This window comes from Hippichthys cyanospilos, chromosome 18, assembly GCF_059441005.1.
Source record: "Hippichthys cyanospilos isolate Australia breed blue-spotted pipefish chromosome 18, RoL_Hcya_1.0, whole genome shotgun sequence".
Classification (NCBI taxonomy): Eukaryota; Metazoa; Chordata; class Actinopteri; order Syngnathiformes; family Syngnathidae; genus Hippichthys; species Hippichthys cyanospilos.
Genome location: NC_142386.1, coordinates 10,188,481 through 10,206,155, shown reverse-complemented (window position 1 = coordinate 10,206,155; position 17,675 = coordinate 10,188,481). Strand labels below are relative to the sequence as shown.

Genomic DNA, 17,675 nt, shown 5'->3' with positions numbered 1-17,675 from the left:
TTTTCCATAGAAACTAAAGCAAATGCATCTTGATGTATTAAAGGGACAGTAAGCAAGTTTTAGTGAGATCTAGTGACAAAAAACAAAAAAACATTCGTTTTAAAGCCCACAATAGAGTTCAGTAATATGCAAAAAGATATGTTCTATTACATCAATTTTAATTTTCACATGATTGTAGGTCCAATAATCTATAATCATATTTCATAGGTCACGAGTGCCTAACAGTAGACTGACATGTTTGGCTACCATCTTTGTGCTAAGGGATACCCCAAAAAAGAATAGTTTTGTAATTATATTGTAGTGGCAGTCGTAGTGTACGTGCATCAGAATCGTTGCACTAAATTCTACGCAGTCACTTTAAGTGTTCCTTTTTTTTTTAATGTTTAAACAGACCACGTTATGTCACTGCAGCTGTATTTATTATTACTGCCAATGGAGGTTACAATGGGAAGGTGCTCAACATTTTACTGCAATTCACAAGATGTGGCAGCCATTTTGCTGTCAAACAAAGTAAACAACAAAATAGATGATGCTATTTCTGAGTGGTGTTTGAATTAGAGAAAGTGCCATAACAATTGCATGGTTTTACTTTAATGATGAATTTTATGGAGACAAGAGTGTAATAGATTGGTTTATTGAGAAGTTAGGATTATTTTTGCATTATTTATAATGCACCTGCTAAATGAGTGGATTCTGTCCTCTTCCATTTTACTCTGGCTTCGTCAAATTTTTTTAAACCTTTTCAAAGTGTTTTTGTTTTGTTTGTCTTTTCCCCTCCAGAATAACCACGACTGCGGCTTGCATGATGGACCTGAGAAGATACCCTCTTGACGAACAAAACTGCACCTTGGAAATTGAAAGCTGTAAGTAAATGCTGACGTATCCCCTGCCCTCTCCACCTTTGAAAACAAACACGATAGCTGCTGATATCATCATCTTCAATATATGAATTATGACATGCTGTTTCTACAAGGGGATTTTTGGTGAACTAAGCCAATGTGCAATTTACACTATTTGTTACCGGCTTACACCTCTGCAGGTAAAGAAAGCAGAGTAAGCAAATGCACCTAGAGACTGCAACCCATCTGCCACTGAACTTGTCAAAATAAATACACTGATGTAATGTACTTGACAGGCCACCACAGCCTGCCGACTAGCCTGGAGTTTATATGTGCTTACACTCACCACAAGTTGCAAAATACCCTTTATTTTTAATGAATTTGTGGCCAGAGAAACAGTAACAACTGTACAAACAGTAAGTGCTGATTATATATTGATTCTGTGCTATTTTGAAACTGATATAGACTCGTTCTGGATTCATAGGGGAAAAAAAAGCCAAGTGGCTCTGTACTGCAGTTTGTTCCTTCAAGCGTTCGAAAACTAATAGCTTTTATTTTGTTTTCTTTGTCAAGAATAATATTAAAGTGCAAGAATATTTCCAGCTTTTATGTCCAAGGTTTATATGGCAGTTTTTGATCAATGTCAGGCTATTAACGATCAATTTGGGTGTCATGCCTATGTCACGTGGTGTAAACCTTCAAAATTTGGCTCAGTGGCAGTCTGTGAGTTCGACCCCTGACTACTGTGATGATGTCAAAGTGTATTTGAGCAAGGCAGTGAACCCCACTATGTAGTCAGAGCAAAGTTCTCTGAGTAGCTAACGTGGAAAAACGCTATAAAAGTAAGCCGGATAAAAATGGTTTAATGAGGTAAACCCTGTATTCATTGGTTACAACAACAAATTTATACCATATTGGTAACTTTCCTCATAACTTGAGTTACCATTTTGTTACGAATTGTCATGCAAATGATAGGCTTCAACTGCTGACCAATCCTCCAATTCCAAACCAGCGGTAGTCTTAAGGACATCAGGCATTAATTGTCTGGGCTAAATTGAGCATGACTGGCTCATTTCAGTATTATAGGCACACGTGTGGTATAAGTAACCAATCAGGGGTTGTAAGTTACCAATTGGGTATTTCTATGATGTCAGAATCAAATTGAAATGAAAAATAAAATAAAATCGTTTGGACTTTGATGTATATGTCTGCAGCCTTCAATTCAACACTTACAGCATTAGGTTCATCTGTGTCATCAAATAAGATTAGAATCTAGAGAGTATGTGCCTTTTATGTAACTCAGGTAAAAGAAAAAAAACTCCTGTCTCTTAAATTGTCAGTCAAAATGGAACATATGATTACTGTATTTTGATCAATCTCTTATATCAATCACCTTGCAGAATGAAATACTTGCTTTTAGGTAAAAATAACCAACACTTCCAACATCATAACCATAAGAGATCACTTGCAACTTAATTGTTCATACTAAATACCATAAATGTTGGACTATAAATAAGACTCACCAGATTATAAGCCCCAGCAACAAAAAATTAAAATCTGTTTTTAAACATTAAATTTAAAGCTGCAGGTTGTAACATTAAATATTTAGGTAGAAAATGGTACATAGATGTTTTTTTTTAATTTTTTTTTTATCTAAATCTTTTTTCACACTGTTTGGTTACAGCAACTCATCCCTTACTGTAGGAATAAAAGCAGTACCAACATAATTTCGACACAACACCAACATACTCAAATTGGTAAAATACCGCACCAACATAGCAGTAACATTCCTGATTGTGTTTACTGGTTTGAGAGTGCCATCTGGTGGTGAGTAAAATAACAGTTCAAATTCAAAATCCATACTTTGATCGTTTTTTCTGTCTCTTTGTTTACCAGGAGTATGCTCCCTGGTGGCTATTTAAAAAAAATAAAAATAAATAAAAACCAGACTGAATAAGATGCAAGGTTCAAAGTGTGATTAAAAAAAAAAAAAAAACAGTGGCTTGTCGTCCAAAATTCACCCTAGTTTAATGTTACCTGTTTTTATAAATTATTAATCATGTTTGATTGTTCAATTCTATTACATTATTTTGTTCAGATTCCTATGAATGGTTTATGCCAGATGAATTACCTTCTAGCGGTAAATATGCTGGTGTAATTAAAATGATATTTTTTTTAATTATTTTCTTTGATAAACACATCAGTCTACTTGTTCATATTTTAAGTTGCAACTGTTGATTGTTTACCCTGTGGATCTATAACATGTAGTTATTCCATGAATTAAAACAATGCCGGAATATTTTTTATTTATGCTTATTGGGTTTTCAGTGTGTGAACAATGCGCTTCTATCAGTTTGATGGATTAGGCACCTTTCATCCAGAGGGAGATTCAATGCTAATGACTCCTGGTCCCGAGGTGAATTTAATGTCACGAGTCTGGGCGGGCCGCTATCGTAGAAGGTGAAATGTAGTAGAAGGTATTCGCGCTGAGAGACTGCGCTGCGGTGAATGCATACTGGCCCATTGACATAAATCTACAACTGTGATCACTTTCGATCGTGCAGCCAGCTGAGAATGCGCAGGACAGCCAACTGACACATGCTGATGAATATTCATGCTGGGTGGGCGGCAGGATGGGATGTTGCTCAACAGGATGGTTGAAGCGGGCTTGATGAAACCCAAAGTGTTTTCTTCTTGCCACATTCTGCATGAGCGTATTTGGGGAAAATATCCAACCTCAGACTGAAAATGAATGATGATTGTTCCTATATTGCTTGCTTTGCTAAGATAATCAAGGACTGGGTTGAAATTGTGTTCCTGGGCTATTAATATTTGGCAGGTTTTGTGGGCAGCCGGGAAATATTAAATCGAGCTCGTCCAAGGCGCTGTGACAGTAAGAATTGCTTTGGCAAAGCTTTCCTGCAGCAGTGACGTGCAAGTGAGTGGCGAGGGAGCAATAACGCTGGGCATCCAACCTAGAGGGAACATCCAAACGACTCTTGATGTTCATTGACAGACATTTCTCGTCCCCCTCCCTCAAAATATTTCACCTGTTTCTCACCTGCTAAGTTCATGGCTAAGGTTGGGTGAAAAGTAGATAAGGCTGATTTACGCTAACTTGACATATTTAATTCATAAATATATGAGCCAGGGATACAACAATGAAAATTGTAGGTCTTAACTGAAAATGAGAAACACTTGGCTTAAAAAGAAACAACAAAAAGAATAAATAAACATTTTCACACAGCCAAATGATGTCGGGAACAAATTGTAACGTCACAAGCTGCACCCTGCACATGTTTGTAGATGACTGCATATTATTCCTCGGAATATTATTCTTGTCCAGTGTCTTGGTGCTTGTTTAAGGAGGTCTAATTTCTCCTCTGTGTTACATTACAGTAACATTTATACAAGCAGGCTTAATTCTTTATTTTGATTCATTGACATACAACAACAAGAAGAACAGAAACCAGACGCCTGGTTATTCGACTAAGGGCTAAGCATTTGCATACTAAAGCAACTAGATGGAGCATTTACTGTAATTAATTAAAGTATTAATTTCAGCTCAATCATTTTTCTTAATGAACTGTATGTCAACATATTTAGTCATTTGCAGTGATTAATGGTTAATGAGTATTTTTTTTTCTGTCTGACTGCATTTGAATGCGCCGCATAATTAGCAGCGAGCACTAATGCTGGAGACTTGACTCATCGTACAAGTGTAGCATAGTTGATTAGCATCTCTAATGATAATGCCACAATTTAGCAATGAGTTGCTTCATGTTCCAATTAATTCGCTCTTCATTTGAAAAGAAAAATGCACTGTTCCTACCATTCATTACACACCTATCTAGTGGCGTTTAGCAATTTTTGCTTTTAGAACAAGCCAGTGCAGGGTCGACTGTCAACAAGGTAGGTTGCATTGTACAATTGCTCGTGAATTAATAATTTAGTACTGCTGAAATATATTGATAATATGTACTTATATGTGTGTTACAATAGATTGCACTGATTACTATTAGGTGTTTGGTGATAATTTCCACTCCTCTGGCACATTATTATTATTATTATTATTATTATTATTATTATTATTATTATTAGTGGTAGTAGTAGTAGTAGTAGTAGTAGTAGTATTGTTGTTGTTGTTGTTGTTAAATACCAATTGGACAAAAAAATCCTAGGGCCTGCAACCTAATATATAGAAGTGGGAATTTTTTAACTAATTTTCCAAGTATCCTCGACATATAAACATGTAGTCTATGCCATACGTTCTATTTAAAAAAAATGGTGGTGAAAGGGTTAAATTAAATTAATTTCATAAAAAATACAGCCAGCCTAGCCATTGCAGGCACTGCTTGTGTCTCATTCAATACTCAACAAGAGTTTCTTGAGCTCCTGTGAGGAAATGAGCAACGGTGACTCGCAACAAGCCACTGTTTGTGGTGGGGTGTGTGGTTGATACGTGGGTGGTAGCCTGATACGGAATGTCTGTTCTACTTCCAGCGTGAGTAAGTGCATCAGACAGTATGTTTGCTCAGAGTTTGGCTTTGTGTGGGAACAACAAATGTCTCCTTGAATTCATTCTGGGGAGGTAATATCATTTCTCAGTGCAATGGTCTTCAAAAGTGAAGCTATCTGCTCAAATCTGAATGGCTTCCCAGCAAAGTGCATCGCTGATCGGAGGGACTCGTGCACAGTGCACCTTTCAACGAGATGCATCGTTCCATTTCATGGTTATTACGTGACCGTGTGGTTTTGTTTCCCATTTTCTTCCTGGGGCCGTGTGACAGACGGATACACCACAGATGACATTGTGTTCTTCTGGCAAGGAGGGGACAGCGCCGTGACGGGTGTGGACAAATTAGAGTTACCTCAATTCTCCATTGTGGACATCCGCTTGGTCTCCAAGGAAGTAAGGTTTACTACAGGTAAGCCAGTGACGGCTATCATGAAATCATTAGTCTCAAATTGACCGCCATGTTTGTAATGACAAAATAGGAAAATACAGAGCCTTGTTTAATGCTTGGCCTCAGAAAATTTGGTGCATTTTGATGAGTTGCATCTTTACTTGCATAGGCCATGGGGTCAGGAAAATCAATGTATATGGCCCAAATTTTGTGATGGGCACCAGCCCTACGAATATCAATACATGATGATATTCGGTCAATACATGTTGTTTAAAATTTCGTCCCAGATAGAGGAAAAAAAAAAAAAAACACCCAAAATGAACTTTACATTTATAAGAGCATAAAATTTGACCCAACCCTTCTGGTTTGGTGTGTAAATTACAAAAAAAAATCTATTTTTGAGGTTTTGAGCAAAGGGTAATTAGAAACTTGGGTCGAATCCATCCAAATATTGAGTCAGTCTTTTTTATTTTATTTTTTTTACCCATTATTGGGATCAGTTTTGACCCAACTGTGATGGTCCCCAAAAAGGTGGATCAAAATGAATAATCCCCAAAATAAACCAAAATTTGATTGTTTCATGGGTTATCTATTTCGACCCAACTTGTTGGGATGAAACCCTTTATGTTGTCAGTTTCTTTTTGACTCAATTTTCATTTTTTTTTGTTTTTTTTTGCCTGCAATTGTTAGAATGTTGCAGCTACTTGGTGTCTCAAAATATTTGCGGATACACTGTACATTTCTAGAGTATATCGTTAAAAAAAATAAAATAGTAGAAAATAGTAGACAAAATTTATTTTCATGGTGGCCAAAGAACAATTTTGAATTTAAATGCCTTCAGGAACTTGTGGTATCTTGTTGGGTTTTTTTTTTGCATTTTGCATAAGTGTACCAATAATATTATTGTGTAGCACGTAGTTCTCAACCAGAGATCAAATGTATCTCTCCTGTCTGAGTTACACAAACAAAGTCCATTATTGCTCATTGCCAGAATTCATCTTGCATGTCGTTGTTTGGTGGGTGAATGTTAGTCTCTCTTTAGGTGAAACATGCATGCAAAAAGTATTGCTTCATTAAAAGATAGAAGTCATTTGTCACTGTGCAATTTTAATTAAAATAGATTAGACCCGCCATGCTTATCTTTCCTGAATAAAAATTTGCAGAATAACCATAGTTACATTTAACTATGTTTAGGGTAATCTTTTAAGTTTGCAAACCATAAATAAGTCTATATCGCTGAAGCAGATGGCTCTTGAATGGCTGTTTTTATTGCTTTTTGCCTCAGCATTTTTTGTGCCTGCATGTTTAAATCTAACTGTTATAATAAAAAATAGAAGGCTATTTTGACATTTCTCAGCAAAATATCCAGCAAATTCCACTTTACCTCCTTAGAACTATGTGTTTTGTCCTTTAGTGTGCAGCCGTGCATTGCAATCCCCTTTTAAAATGGCCTTTCAGTAATGTTTAGAGGACGGAGGGAGCGAGAGGGAAACAGCGAGCAGCTCTCTGTGACAAGTCTCAGAGGGATGCTGGAGCGGCCTGCTGAGATAGGGGCTTGCAGAAAAATCTGCCGTGTTTGCGACTTTGTGCCATGTTTAATTGGAATCGAACCTGTCCCTGGAAAGGAATCCATCGCTTTGGGGAAATTAAGTGCTCCATCTGAACAAACGGGGAAATGACTACCCTGCACGTTGTCAAGTGCAGAGTTTGCCGCTCTTAACACGTTCCCCTTTCCCACTTTTCACTCTTCCCCGATCTTATCCGTGCTGTCACTTCATTGTTTCTGCTTACAGGTTCTTATCCCAGGCTTTCGCTGAGTTTCAGGATTAAGAGGAACATTGGATATTTCATCTTGCAGACATATATGCCCTCCATTTTGATCACTATTTTATCCTGGGTCTCCTTCTGGATCAATTATGATGCCTCTGCAGCTCGGGTGGCCCTGGGTAAGTTTCAACCCCGCACTTTGCATTTGAAAACTTTTGTAGGTCCGCGATTCAAACAAAAGTATTGTCACACTGGAAATTATTCTAAATTTTAAAATTACACAAGCAGTAGTTAAAATCATACGTACGTGGGTACCAGAACTTTTAAAAGGTGAAAAATATTTATAGTTTACAGTTTTTGAGACAGGGCCCCTTGTGGTCCAGTGAAAAGCATGTCCGCCTCACAGTACAAAGGACGCGGTTCAAATCCACCTGGCTCCGGCCTTCCTGTGTGGAGTTTGCATGTTGCCCCCGAACCACGCAGCTATCACACTACCTTGATTTAGTTTTTGTTAGCAAGTAAAAGGGAAATTTTACTTATCTAGCCAATACTGGAGCATACTTTGTGATTGTCTATTGAATCTGGTTAAAATGCGGTTCTCTGATTTATATATGTTTGTGTTTGTATGTGTATATGTGCTGCTGCATTCAGGTGTGACAACGGTGCTCACCATGACAACAATTAACACCCACCTTAGGGAGACTCTCCCAAAGATCCCCTACGTGAAAGCCATCGACGTCTACCTCATGGGCTGTTTTGTGTTTGTGTTCCTGGCCCTGCTCGAATATGCCTTTGTAAATTATGTGTTCTTTGGCCGGGGCCCGGCACAACAGAAGAAAATCAATGAACGGCTGAATAAAGTCAACAATGAGCGCACACGATATGAAGAGAAGCGCCTAAGGGAACAGGTTTGCATCTATATCTGTTTCCTCCGTTATTTTCAACTTCACCTTCTCATTGAGACTTTAGGAAGACAAAAGAAGCTCAGTGTTTTGGAATGTTTAAGAAAGCCGTGTAATTTATTTACACTCGGAGTAATGTTGTGGAACTACGGTGTTTCCACCACAGCCAGTTCACCAACCATCATCCATTGCTTTTCTCTTGAGCGCTGATTGCTTTTTTATCGAATATAGCCCCTTTTCTTTGAGAGAGCAATTCATTGAGCCCAACACTGGTATAAACATTCTCATTTCTTATTTAGGTGGTTGTCACTGTTGGCTTCATTCATTCTCACCCCACTACCTTGTCGTTAACATCCTTAACAAAATACAGCAGGATGAGATGGGGAGATTTCAGGTAGAATGGTCAGATTGAATGACGCCTCCTGTTTCTGTGTGTAAGATACTAATGCTAAGCTTTTCTGTGTTGAATGCATTGTGTGATCAAATGAAAATGTGCTTATATGCCAGTATTTGATAGTCGTTTTAATGTTCTCTTCATTTTTCTTTCACATTGCAAGGACTCCATTTCCGTGCCGTTTCAAACCAACACCTTCAGGTCATTTACACAGCGAAGAAATCTGTATCTCGAGGAACAAAGAAAAGTTGGGGTACATGTATTTAGAAATCATATAAGCTGTAGGCCATCCTTCATGATAATTCACTTTCTTAAAATTGTTTAACCGCCACGCTGGTTCCAAAACAGTTGGTTGTGACTTCATCTGAGATATGAAAGCATCAATACTCTTCAAACACAGTGTGTGTTAAGATAAAGATTTAAAAAATATGTTTTCTTCATTCTACTTTTGATATGCGCAGCACAGGCTTAAAAACACACCTTTACAGAAATTGTGACCAGCCGTTGGCAAAAGGCATTGCATGACTGCGGATAAAATGTTGCGTTATTGATAAATATCCTGGAGGATTAATTGGGCCAAAGTATCCATTTTGAGATTTCTAATTTCGTTTTCCAGCAGGGCAAAGGTTGAAATTATAGTTAAAGTTCATGAAAATAAGGGATTTAAAAATATTGTGCATCGTTGCTAACATTTTTTTATCCTACTCTTTTGCTAGCACGTCCAGGTAAATTTGTCTTCAAATAAGCCTGGTTCCACAAATGCTTTATATAAATGCACATAGCAACTAATAAAATTTGAAAATACATATGGATGTTGCGTTACAGCTCAAAATCAAACAGAAGACTGACTAACACACTTCTGTGTGGTTTACAGTGTTTGTCGTCCAGAGATCAGCCAATGTGATTAATCATCCAAACCACTTCTCTGTTCCGTGATCTTTTTCTGTAACTAATCTATTTCTAGGTTTAATTCAACGTATTTAAAGCAAATTATCCTCCACAATTATCGCTCCACTGTTGTGTTTATATTTGTGTAGAGAACCTCCCACCAATTTGATAGTCTACGATCGGATTTAGTGTAAAACTCATAATATGCCTTGCATGTAACAACATTATGTAATGGAGTTGATCAGTTCTCTATGTTATTTAATGCAAAATTTTCTAATGTCAAAGTCCGACCCCGCCCCATAATGCATGCAGCACAGTGCATAGTTGAAGTGACTCAAGGTGCTCTTTTTGTATTACCTTGAATGCGAAAAAATGCATTAAACCATCAACGCATTTTCTTTCTTTTTTGTAGCAAAATGCTTTTAAAACATAGTCCATCCATTTTCTATACCCGCCTATCTTAACTAGGGTCGCTGGCGTGCTGGTGCCTATACCAGCAGTCTTTCAGCAGTATGCGAGAGACACACCCAACTGGTTTCCAGCCACCACAGGGCACACAGAAATGGACGACCAGTCACACTCACAAACACACCTAAGGACAATTTGAACCCTACCATGCATGTTTTTGGGGTTTTGGGAGAAAACCACAATAATCCAAAAAAAGAAAAAAAATCACACAGGCACAGGGATAGCATGTAAACTCCTCACAGGAACCCTGGAGCCGGAATCAAATCTGGGAACTCTTTACTGTGAGGACATGATAGCCAGTCTTCCACCATGCCGAATATAATACCCATAAAACAATTTTCATAAACTTTTTGTCACAGGCCACAAATCTTGTGATACAACATTTTTAAATCAAATTTCCCTGTGGGGTACTATGACCTCATTAAAAAATACACACACACACACACACGTAAATAACATTAATTAAACATGCAAGCTTACCAAGATGATGCCTCAAGATCTTCAGTTGTTTTAGAGCTGAGGCCAATGCTTTTATTTCTCATATGAAGGGATTTCAACTTAGCAACATTCAAACCGCTGAGGTACCACATCATCGATATCATTTTAAAGGTAATTAATTGTAGAATCAGCAAATAATAATAAGACAACTGAAATTTCTGACACATGAGGACTCTTTTTGCCAGAGCCGGTTACAATCATGAAAATGTTTTAATTGCCCAAACTCACCTTTGAAAATTGGCTATAGCAATTAGTTGGTGTTATTATTGTTGCTAAAGACAACATAGCAGCTTATGGACATAACCAACTTAAAATGATCTTTTGCTGCATGTGCGTGTATTATACACCGAAAATGTACCCAACTGTTTTGGAACCAGGGTTTGCACTTCATCCATGTATGTCTTAATGGAGAAACTATCTTCTGGCATGCTAGAAATAACATTCCATTTCACCTCTGCATTTTGCTTGATTTTGAAAATCTTCGAGGCGTGCAGGATTTAGTGGCGTTGAATATTATTTCGGCAGCAGCCCGCACTGATGCCCCTGTGTCCGGGCTTGTGTCGTAGGTGGACGCTTACGGCAACATTCTCCTCACCACGCTGGAAATGAACAACGAGGTGATGCCTTCTGACGTGGGAAGCAGCGTTAGTGACTCTCGGAATTCAGTCATGTCCTTCGACAGCTCCGGGGTCCAATTCAGGAAGCCCATGGCACCCCGAGATGGCTTCAGCCACCACTCGCTGGATCGGAGCGCCATGCGGAGCCGGGCCAACTGCCGACTACGGCGGCGCTCGTCCAAGCTCAAGTTGAAAATCCCAAACCTGTCAGATGTAAGCACCATTGACAAGTGGTCCCGGGTCATATTCCCCATCACTTTTGGATTTTTCAACCTAATCTACTGGTTGTACTATGTGAATTGATGTGCATCCCACTAGGAATCATGGGCCATATTTTGAGAGCACATTAAATTGGCTTTGATACAGTCCCAAAATATGTATACACATACAGGTTGAACATATGTATATGCATATTTCTATACAGTATATTATATTTATATATACACACACACGAAACATGAAGGACTTTTCTGCTGTACAAAGTATTAATAGGATGACTTGAATGTTTAAAAAAATGTGAGAGGAATTTTAAGGCTTTGAGTTCCTTTTTCCTCCTGAAACAAACAAATGAACAAACACAAGATCCCCGCAGGGATTTTTGGAACTGCAGGCTGCATGATATTTTTGCTACTAAAAATGGGAAAAAAAGAAGAAAAAAAAAGAGAAGCAAAAGCTCTTGAGAGAGAGAGAAGATGCCCCCATTGACTTTTTATTGATTCTTCTTGTAATCAGAAATCCTCAGTGGTGGCTTGTCTGGTCAGGCATCAGCTGAGCAAGGTCCTTGAACACCTGCCCCGCCCCTTTACCTTCTCCCTCCACGTAGCCCATCAACACAAAGTGCACGAAAATCTCCGGTTCCATCATGTACAGCAACTTTGTTTGGAATATGTGTTGTTCCTCATATATATATATATATATATATATATATATATATATATTTGGAGTGGTAGCTTTTACACAATGGCAATTTTTTGTGCACCAACGTAAACTTTAAATTTTCAGGTGATGGGAGGGCGGCGGGGTCTACTTTTCTTTATAGTTTCAAACAAGTGCTGATTATTGTAGATATGATTTTGTCTTGAAAAATACTGTGATTTGAGAGTGCGGGGAAATGTTCTAAAGCTAGGGCATTATGAGAGAAAAACATTTTGCATAACTCATTTTGGGGAGAAAAAAAAAACGTGGTGTACATTGTATCATTAAGTATTGATACAAAGTATCAAAGTAGATTTGTACTGTTGATTTCCTCTTGCTGATTGAGTTACATGCTCTTTAGATGCAGCGTTCATGGATGTCATTCCTGCTTTGTGAAAAAGGAAATGAAGCGGGAGGGGGCTGGGCTGGGAAAGACGTGTTGATTTTTGTGGAGGAAAAATGTGACATCAAAACTTCAGACCATAGTTTTGTTAGGTGGTTTTCACAATTTATTAATATGTTGAGCATATCTTCAGTATTGGACGTTGGAGAGGAACATAACTGGAAGGAATGATGGATTCAACATTTTGAAGCCAGACCCAACATTATAATACTGACTTGGAGCTAAACATCAAATGGAAATGACACCCGAAAGCAGTTCCGTATTGTTATGTTCTCCTTCATAATGCAAAATGTAGCCTTTTCGTTCAATTCCTTCATTCTTGTCTGATGTGTACCGCCCCCCAAAAAGACACTTTATTTACATTTCAGGGTTGAAAAAACTGGAAGGCCTAGACTGTGTAGCAGTATGTTTTCGTTTCTCCATATCTTGAGGGAAGATATTCATTTTCAATTGTATTTGTAGGAGCATCATTTATTGTCAAAATTGACCCCGGCGATCTTTGCAGTATTACTAACTTTCATGCCTTGGTACTTTTGTCCCTTCATCCAGCAGAATATTTGCGAGGTCAAAGGTCACTGACATCAGACTTGAAAGTGCAGGTTCAATAGGCATCTCTCATTTTTTAAATTGAAATGATATTCCATGGGAAATAGGAGATATGAAACAAATATTGGGAAATAGCAAAACAAGGCCGAATTGTGTTATCAGTTTTCTTGAATAAAACAACATCCCCCTCAAAGCCTCTCTAAAATGTAATGCTGATCAGGAAACAATAACAATTTATGAGATGAGTTTGCACACTAAAGCAGTTTTTGCTGTCATAGTGTTTCTTTTAGTCCGCATTTTGCAGTGACATCATATCAATGATGAATCCATCCTGTAAGCCGAAAAATGTGCAGGCTGCATTTTGAAGAGCGTGATAACAAAACTGTTACAGGTCCCTCTTCTGTTGTTTTCCGAACAAGAATTAGAACTATTACAACAAATATATATGACGATTATTTAGATGCAATTAAGATGGAAAGTCCAGTACTGTGCCGAAGATTTTTATATATTGTATATGGGTACGGCCCAATAGAATGAGACAATTTGGTGAGAATTTTCTTTTTTGTGCTTTTTTTTTTTAATTCTACATTGAGAAACAACAAACTCTTTTTTAGCTCCCCAAACCCCTATTTAGAGAAAAGTACTAAACAATCTTTCGTAGCGTAACAATCAATTGTATTCTGTATTTGGCACGTCTAAACAGTGAATTTTGTTCCACTGTCTTCGACATCTCTTCTTAGTGGGTTCCCGTGGCCGTGACCTTTTCTCACTTTTTCACTGCGTTTTCACCAAATGGTCCCCTCCTATTGACCTTTACCTAATATTGAATGAAGTTTATGAGTTAAGAACAGGCAATAAGAGAAATTACCGAAGTATCCAAAAAGAAACTCACAAGTCCATTTTTCATATTACTTGTAATTGCAAATCCCCTCCAAACAAATAGTTATTCATATTTGATCAAGGAGGAGATTTTTGTATTTTACATTTCAAATGTAAGTGACTATAGATGTGTATAATCACTGTTTTTTTTTGTTGTTGGTTTTTTTTCCTCAGTATCCTTGTCCCTAGCATTATTGGTCGATATATAATAGGATGGAAAGGATTGTGAAGGCGCGGTTTACATGTAGTACTGTTTTCTTCTTTTTGGTCATTTCTCTACAAAGGCAATGTGATGGTTGTTTGATTAAAAAAAAAAAAAGTGTTAGTTGCAAGAAAAGTATTTGTGTTTGTATTTGAAAACTAACTCAAGTATAACATGTTTCACTCTTTTTTACATTAACAAAAGCTGCCCTTGCATGTATCACATTATATTTACTTGTCATGGCTTTCTGGGTGTGGAATTCGCACATTCATCCCAGAAGCTGTGAGGACCTTATGTTTGAAGAGTTACTATTAGTACATGTGTTTCTACAAGATGGAGCTTATGTTCATTTAACACATGTTTAATGAATGGAAGGGGGAGGAGTATTGGTCTGAGTTCAATGTGAATTTTTCTTGCCTCTAGTGTATATGTGTAATTACATGTGAATTGTACTGTAAATATATCTTTCACGTAATACTTCTTAATGCATGAACAAAAACACGGCAGTTCGTAAATACCAACTAGCCTCACTGCTAATGGCATGGACAGCTTCTCTAGCATTGGCATACTTCAGCAAACAAAACCAAGCGAAAAAAAAAAGACAAGTGTTGACAAAATAATGGAGAATTCAACAAGTCCTCTCACAGTGAAGGAGTCTGTGGAGACTGTTGAAGTTCACCTGTCCCCACAAGTGCAAAGCTAATGTTGACTTAAAGCTTTGGCTCAGTGTCAGCAAATGGGATGGCGTCAACTTGTACTTTGCCCAAATTAGGATAAAGTTAGGAAATTTCAGCACAGTGTACTTGCATTGTTTACCTCAGCCATCACCCAATCATAGTCACCTCATACATACATATATATATATATATATATATATATATATATATATATATATATATATATATATATATATATATATATATATATATATATATATATATATATATATATATATTTATTTTCTTCAAAGGGCATTATGGCCAATCTGGCTTATAGAGTCTAGGGGAGCAGGATATGCCTTAAGAAGGCCAGTGTGATGGTTTTTCCTGCTCCTCAAAAAAAAAAAAATTGTCATATGTGCCCTAAAGCATGGTACGTAGCCAAGTCATCGTGCAGCTGCTCCCTTGCCAACAATAGATATGTGCAGAGCTAAATATGTTCATCTACGGGATGTCAAGGTTTGTAAAGGTTAATTGATTTCTCATCCTTCATTTCACCTTCATTGAATTGAATTCCAAAATACAACATTTATCACAGCTCTGATCGTAAGGCAGGCAAACGTTTTCTTCCTAATATTCCCAAATTTCTTCTCATAAAGTTACGATTTTCATAATGCAATATTAGATTTTTTTTTAAATCATACCTTTATATACCCAATATTCCTTTATTTTCACTATTTGGCCTTAACAATTATTCATAGAAAGTATAACTAACTCAACCATTTGATCATAAACTTGTAGTTTTTTGCTTGTTGTTTCATTTTAAATAGTCCATACATTAAATCCTGGGAAACTTATTTACATTCATTTTCCCCTAATATTCTAAAGATTTTCAAATGAAATGTCGTAAGGTAATAAATTACTCTCGTAGTTTAGTACCAAATTGAGTTTTGGTCAATTATAATGACCTAAAATAGTTAATTATTACGCACCTATTACTTTAGTACCTTAAGTAATAGATTACTTTAGCCCGAAGGATCAAAAGTAATTTATTCCTTCAGTACTTAGCAACCCAAAGTAATTTTTCAGTCTAATTTATTTAGTACAAGCCATTTTTAGACCCTCCTTTAGACATATATTTGAAAGAAGTGGTAACAAATATATGAGTTAGTACCTTTTTTACAATCAATCTTTCTAATAAACAAAAACCTTTTCTTTTAGACCTCCAGTCACAAACAAACAATAGGAATAATACATAATCAATAGTCGAGAGATTCAAATGGAAAAACAGCAGGAAAATTTCATCCACCAAAGCCCAGACCAAGGCTGACATGCAGACTTCTCACTGTTGGAAGAACTTTAGTTGGTGCATTCATTATTTTGTGTACACCCCAATTTTATTTTGCATGACCTGACCTCTGGAAGGTTTCTTTTCTTGACCTACTCCTATTTTTATTCTGTATCATGTGATTCATCAGCACAGCCAGGAAAAGAAAGACCCAGTGTTTACATGCTGAAATTGCACTTGTTTTAGAGCCAGCTCCGTTAAATCTCGGCAGTATGGTAATAACAACCCATAAATGAGGTCAACTGTAAACATAGAATGTACATGTTGGGATACATGTACAAAAATGTACTCCCGCTTGTTGCAAACCACCCAATTTGGAATCGTGGTTTGATCAGGTTCAGCACGCTCGTCCACTTCAGTCACACTTCAGCTACAAAGGATGTAAAGGATGCTCCACCGGTAGCGTCCGACATAAGCCATGTGATTGCGCACTGAGTGGGTGGCCCCCATATTTTTCCCGAGAGGAGCTGCCTTTAGTTTTTATGGTCTGTCGCTGATTGCTCTAATGGTGATATTTGCCACAATCTTCCCAGTTAGACATCAGTGTGCCTCCCTCTGTGACACTTGCAGAGCGGCTTACAATTAACCAGTTGAACACTAGAAATTGGCATCACGCACGTGCACACACACACACACACACACACACCAATCAACAACACCAGCCCCTTAATTTTTTAGACTATAAATTAGAAAATGATTTGCTCCATTCCTGTGTTCATTTTTGATTTGTTGTATTTGTTACATTTGTCATGGATTGTTATCCTTGTTGTTGTTTAATCATGAGAAAGAAAATGTAATTCATCAGCTATAACTGGCACTGGAAGAAAAACAATGCATTTTTGGTTTATGTTCACATTGGAGCGCTTATTTCAGTTGTTTAATGAGGTGTTTGATTTCATTTGGAGTATTGGTAACCATGGAAATCAGCATTTGTGTGGTATGATATTGTATTATTTATTTATTTTGTCAGTGCAAATTAATGTTATGGTGTCAATCAGCTTTTTTAGGTGTTAAAACGAAATGTGTTTTTTTTTTCTTCTTTTTTTTTTTTACAAATACAAGGTGTTCAAGTATGTGGTATTAAAAAAAAGGGTTATCATTCAAACAACAGAATTTTTACAAATAAAGGCTTATACAGTAAAGAAAGCTGTGTCTTTTGAATTTGCCCTTTGTGGACTAATAGAAGATCGGTTCTATACATTTTAATTTGCCTGAATTTTCTCCTGCGATATTAGTCCCCAAAAGGTAAATATGTGATGACGATGCATCAAAACAGGGTAACGTCGGGTATCGGGGATTGCCGTCCTGAATTTTTGTCAGGGCACTCACCATGAATAAAACAAGACTGCATGGTGAAAGAAATCTAAGAAAAATAATTGAACCTTGCGCACATGAGCTATAACCTTTCTATCCATCTGTCCTGAATAAAGATACAAAAGAACT

General features: G+C 37.2%; 1 protein-coding gene across 2 annotated transcripts in view; it reads left to right on the top strand.

The window, feature by feature from the left end:
* gabrb4 (gamma-aminobutyric acid type A receptor subunit beta4) overlaps positions 1 to 15,069 on the top strand; it is a 48,924-nt gene extending 33,855 nt beyond the window's left edge. Inside the window, exons 5-10 of one of the 2 annotated variants that reach the window (XM_088441181.1) lie at positions 781 to 863; positions 5,630 to 5,767; positions 7,540 to 7,692; positions 8,165 to 8,421; positions 8,973 to 9,062; positions 11,230 to 15,069. In XM_088441181.1, the coding sequence (XP_088297307.1) occupies positions 781 to 863; positions 5,630 to 5,767; positions 7,540 to 7,692; positions 8,165 to 8,421; positions 8,973 to 9,062; positions 11,230 to 11,583 (1,075 nt within the window). In that variant the 3' untranslated portion in view covers positions 11,584 to 15,069. The remainder of the gene's footprint in view (positions 1 to 780; positions 864 to 5,629; positions 5,768 to 7,539; positions 7,693 to 8,164; positions 8,422 to 8,972; positions 9,063 to 11,229) is intronic. The other variant, XM_088441182.1, reaches the window with a different exon arrangement.
* The last annotated feature ends 2,606 nt before the right edge of the window (positions 15,070 to 17,675 follow it).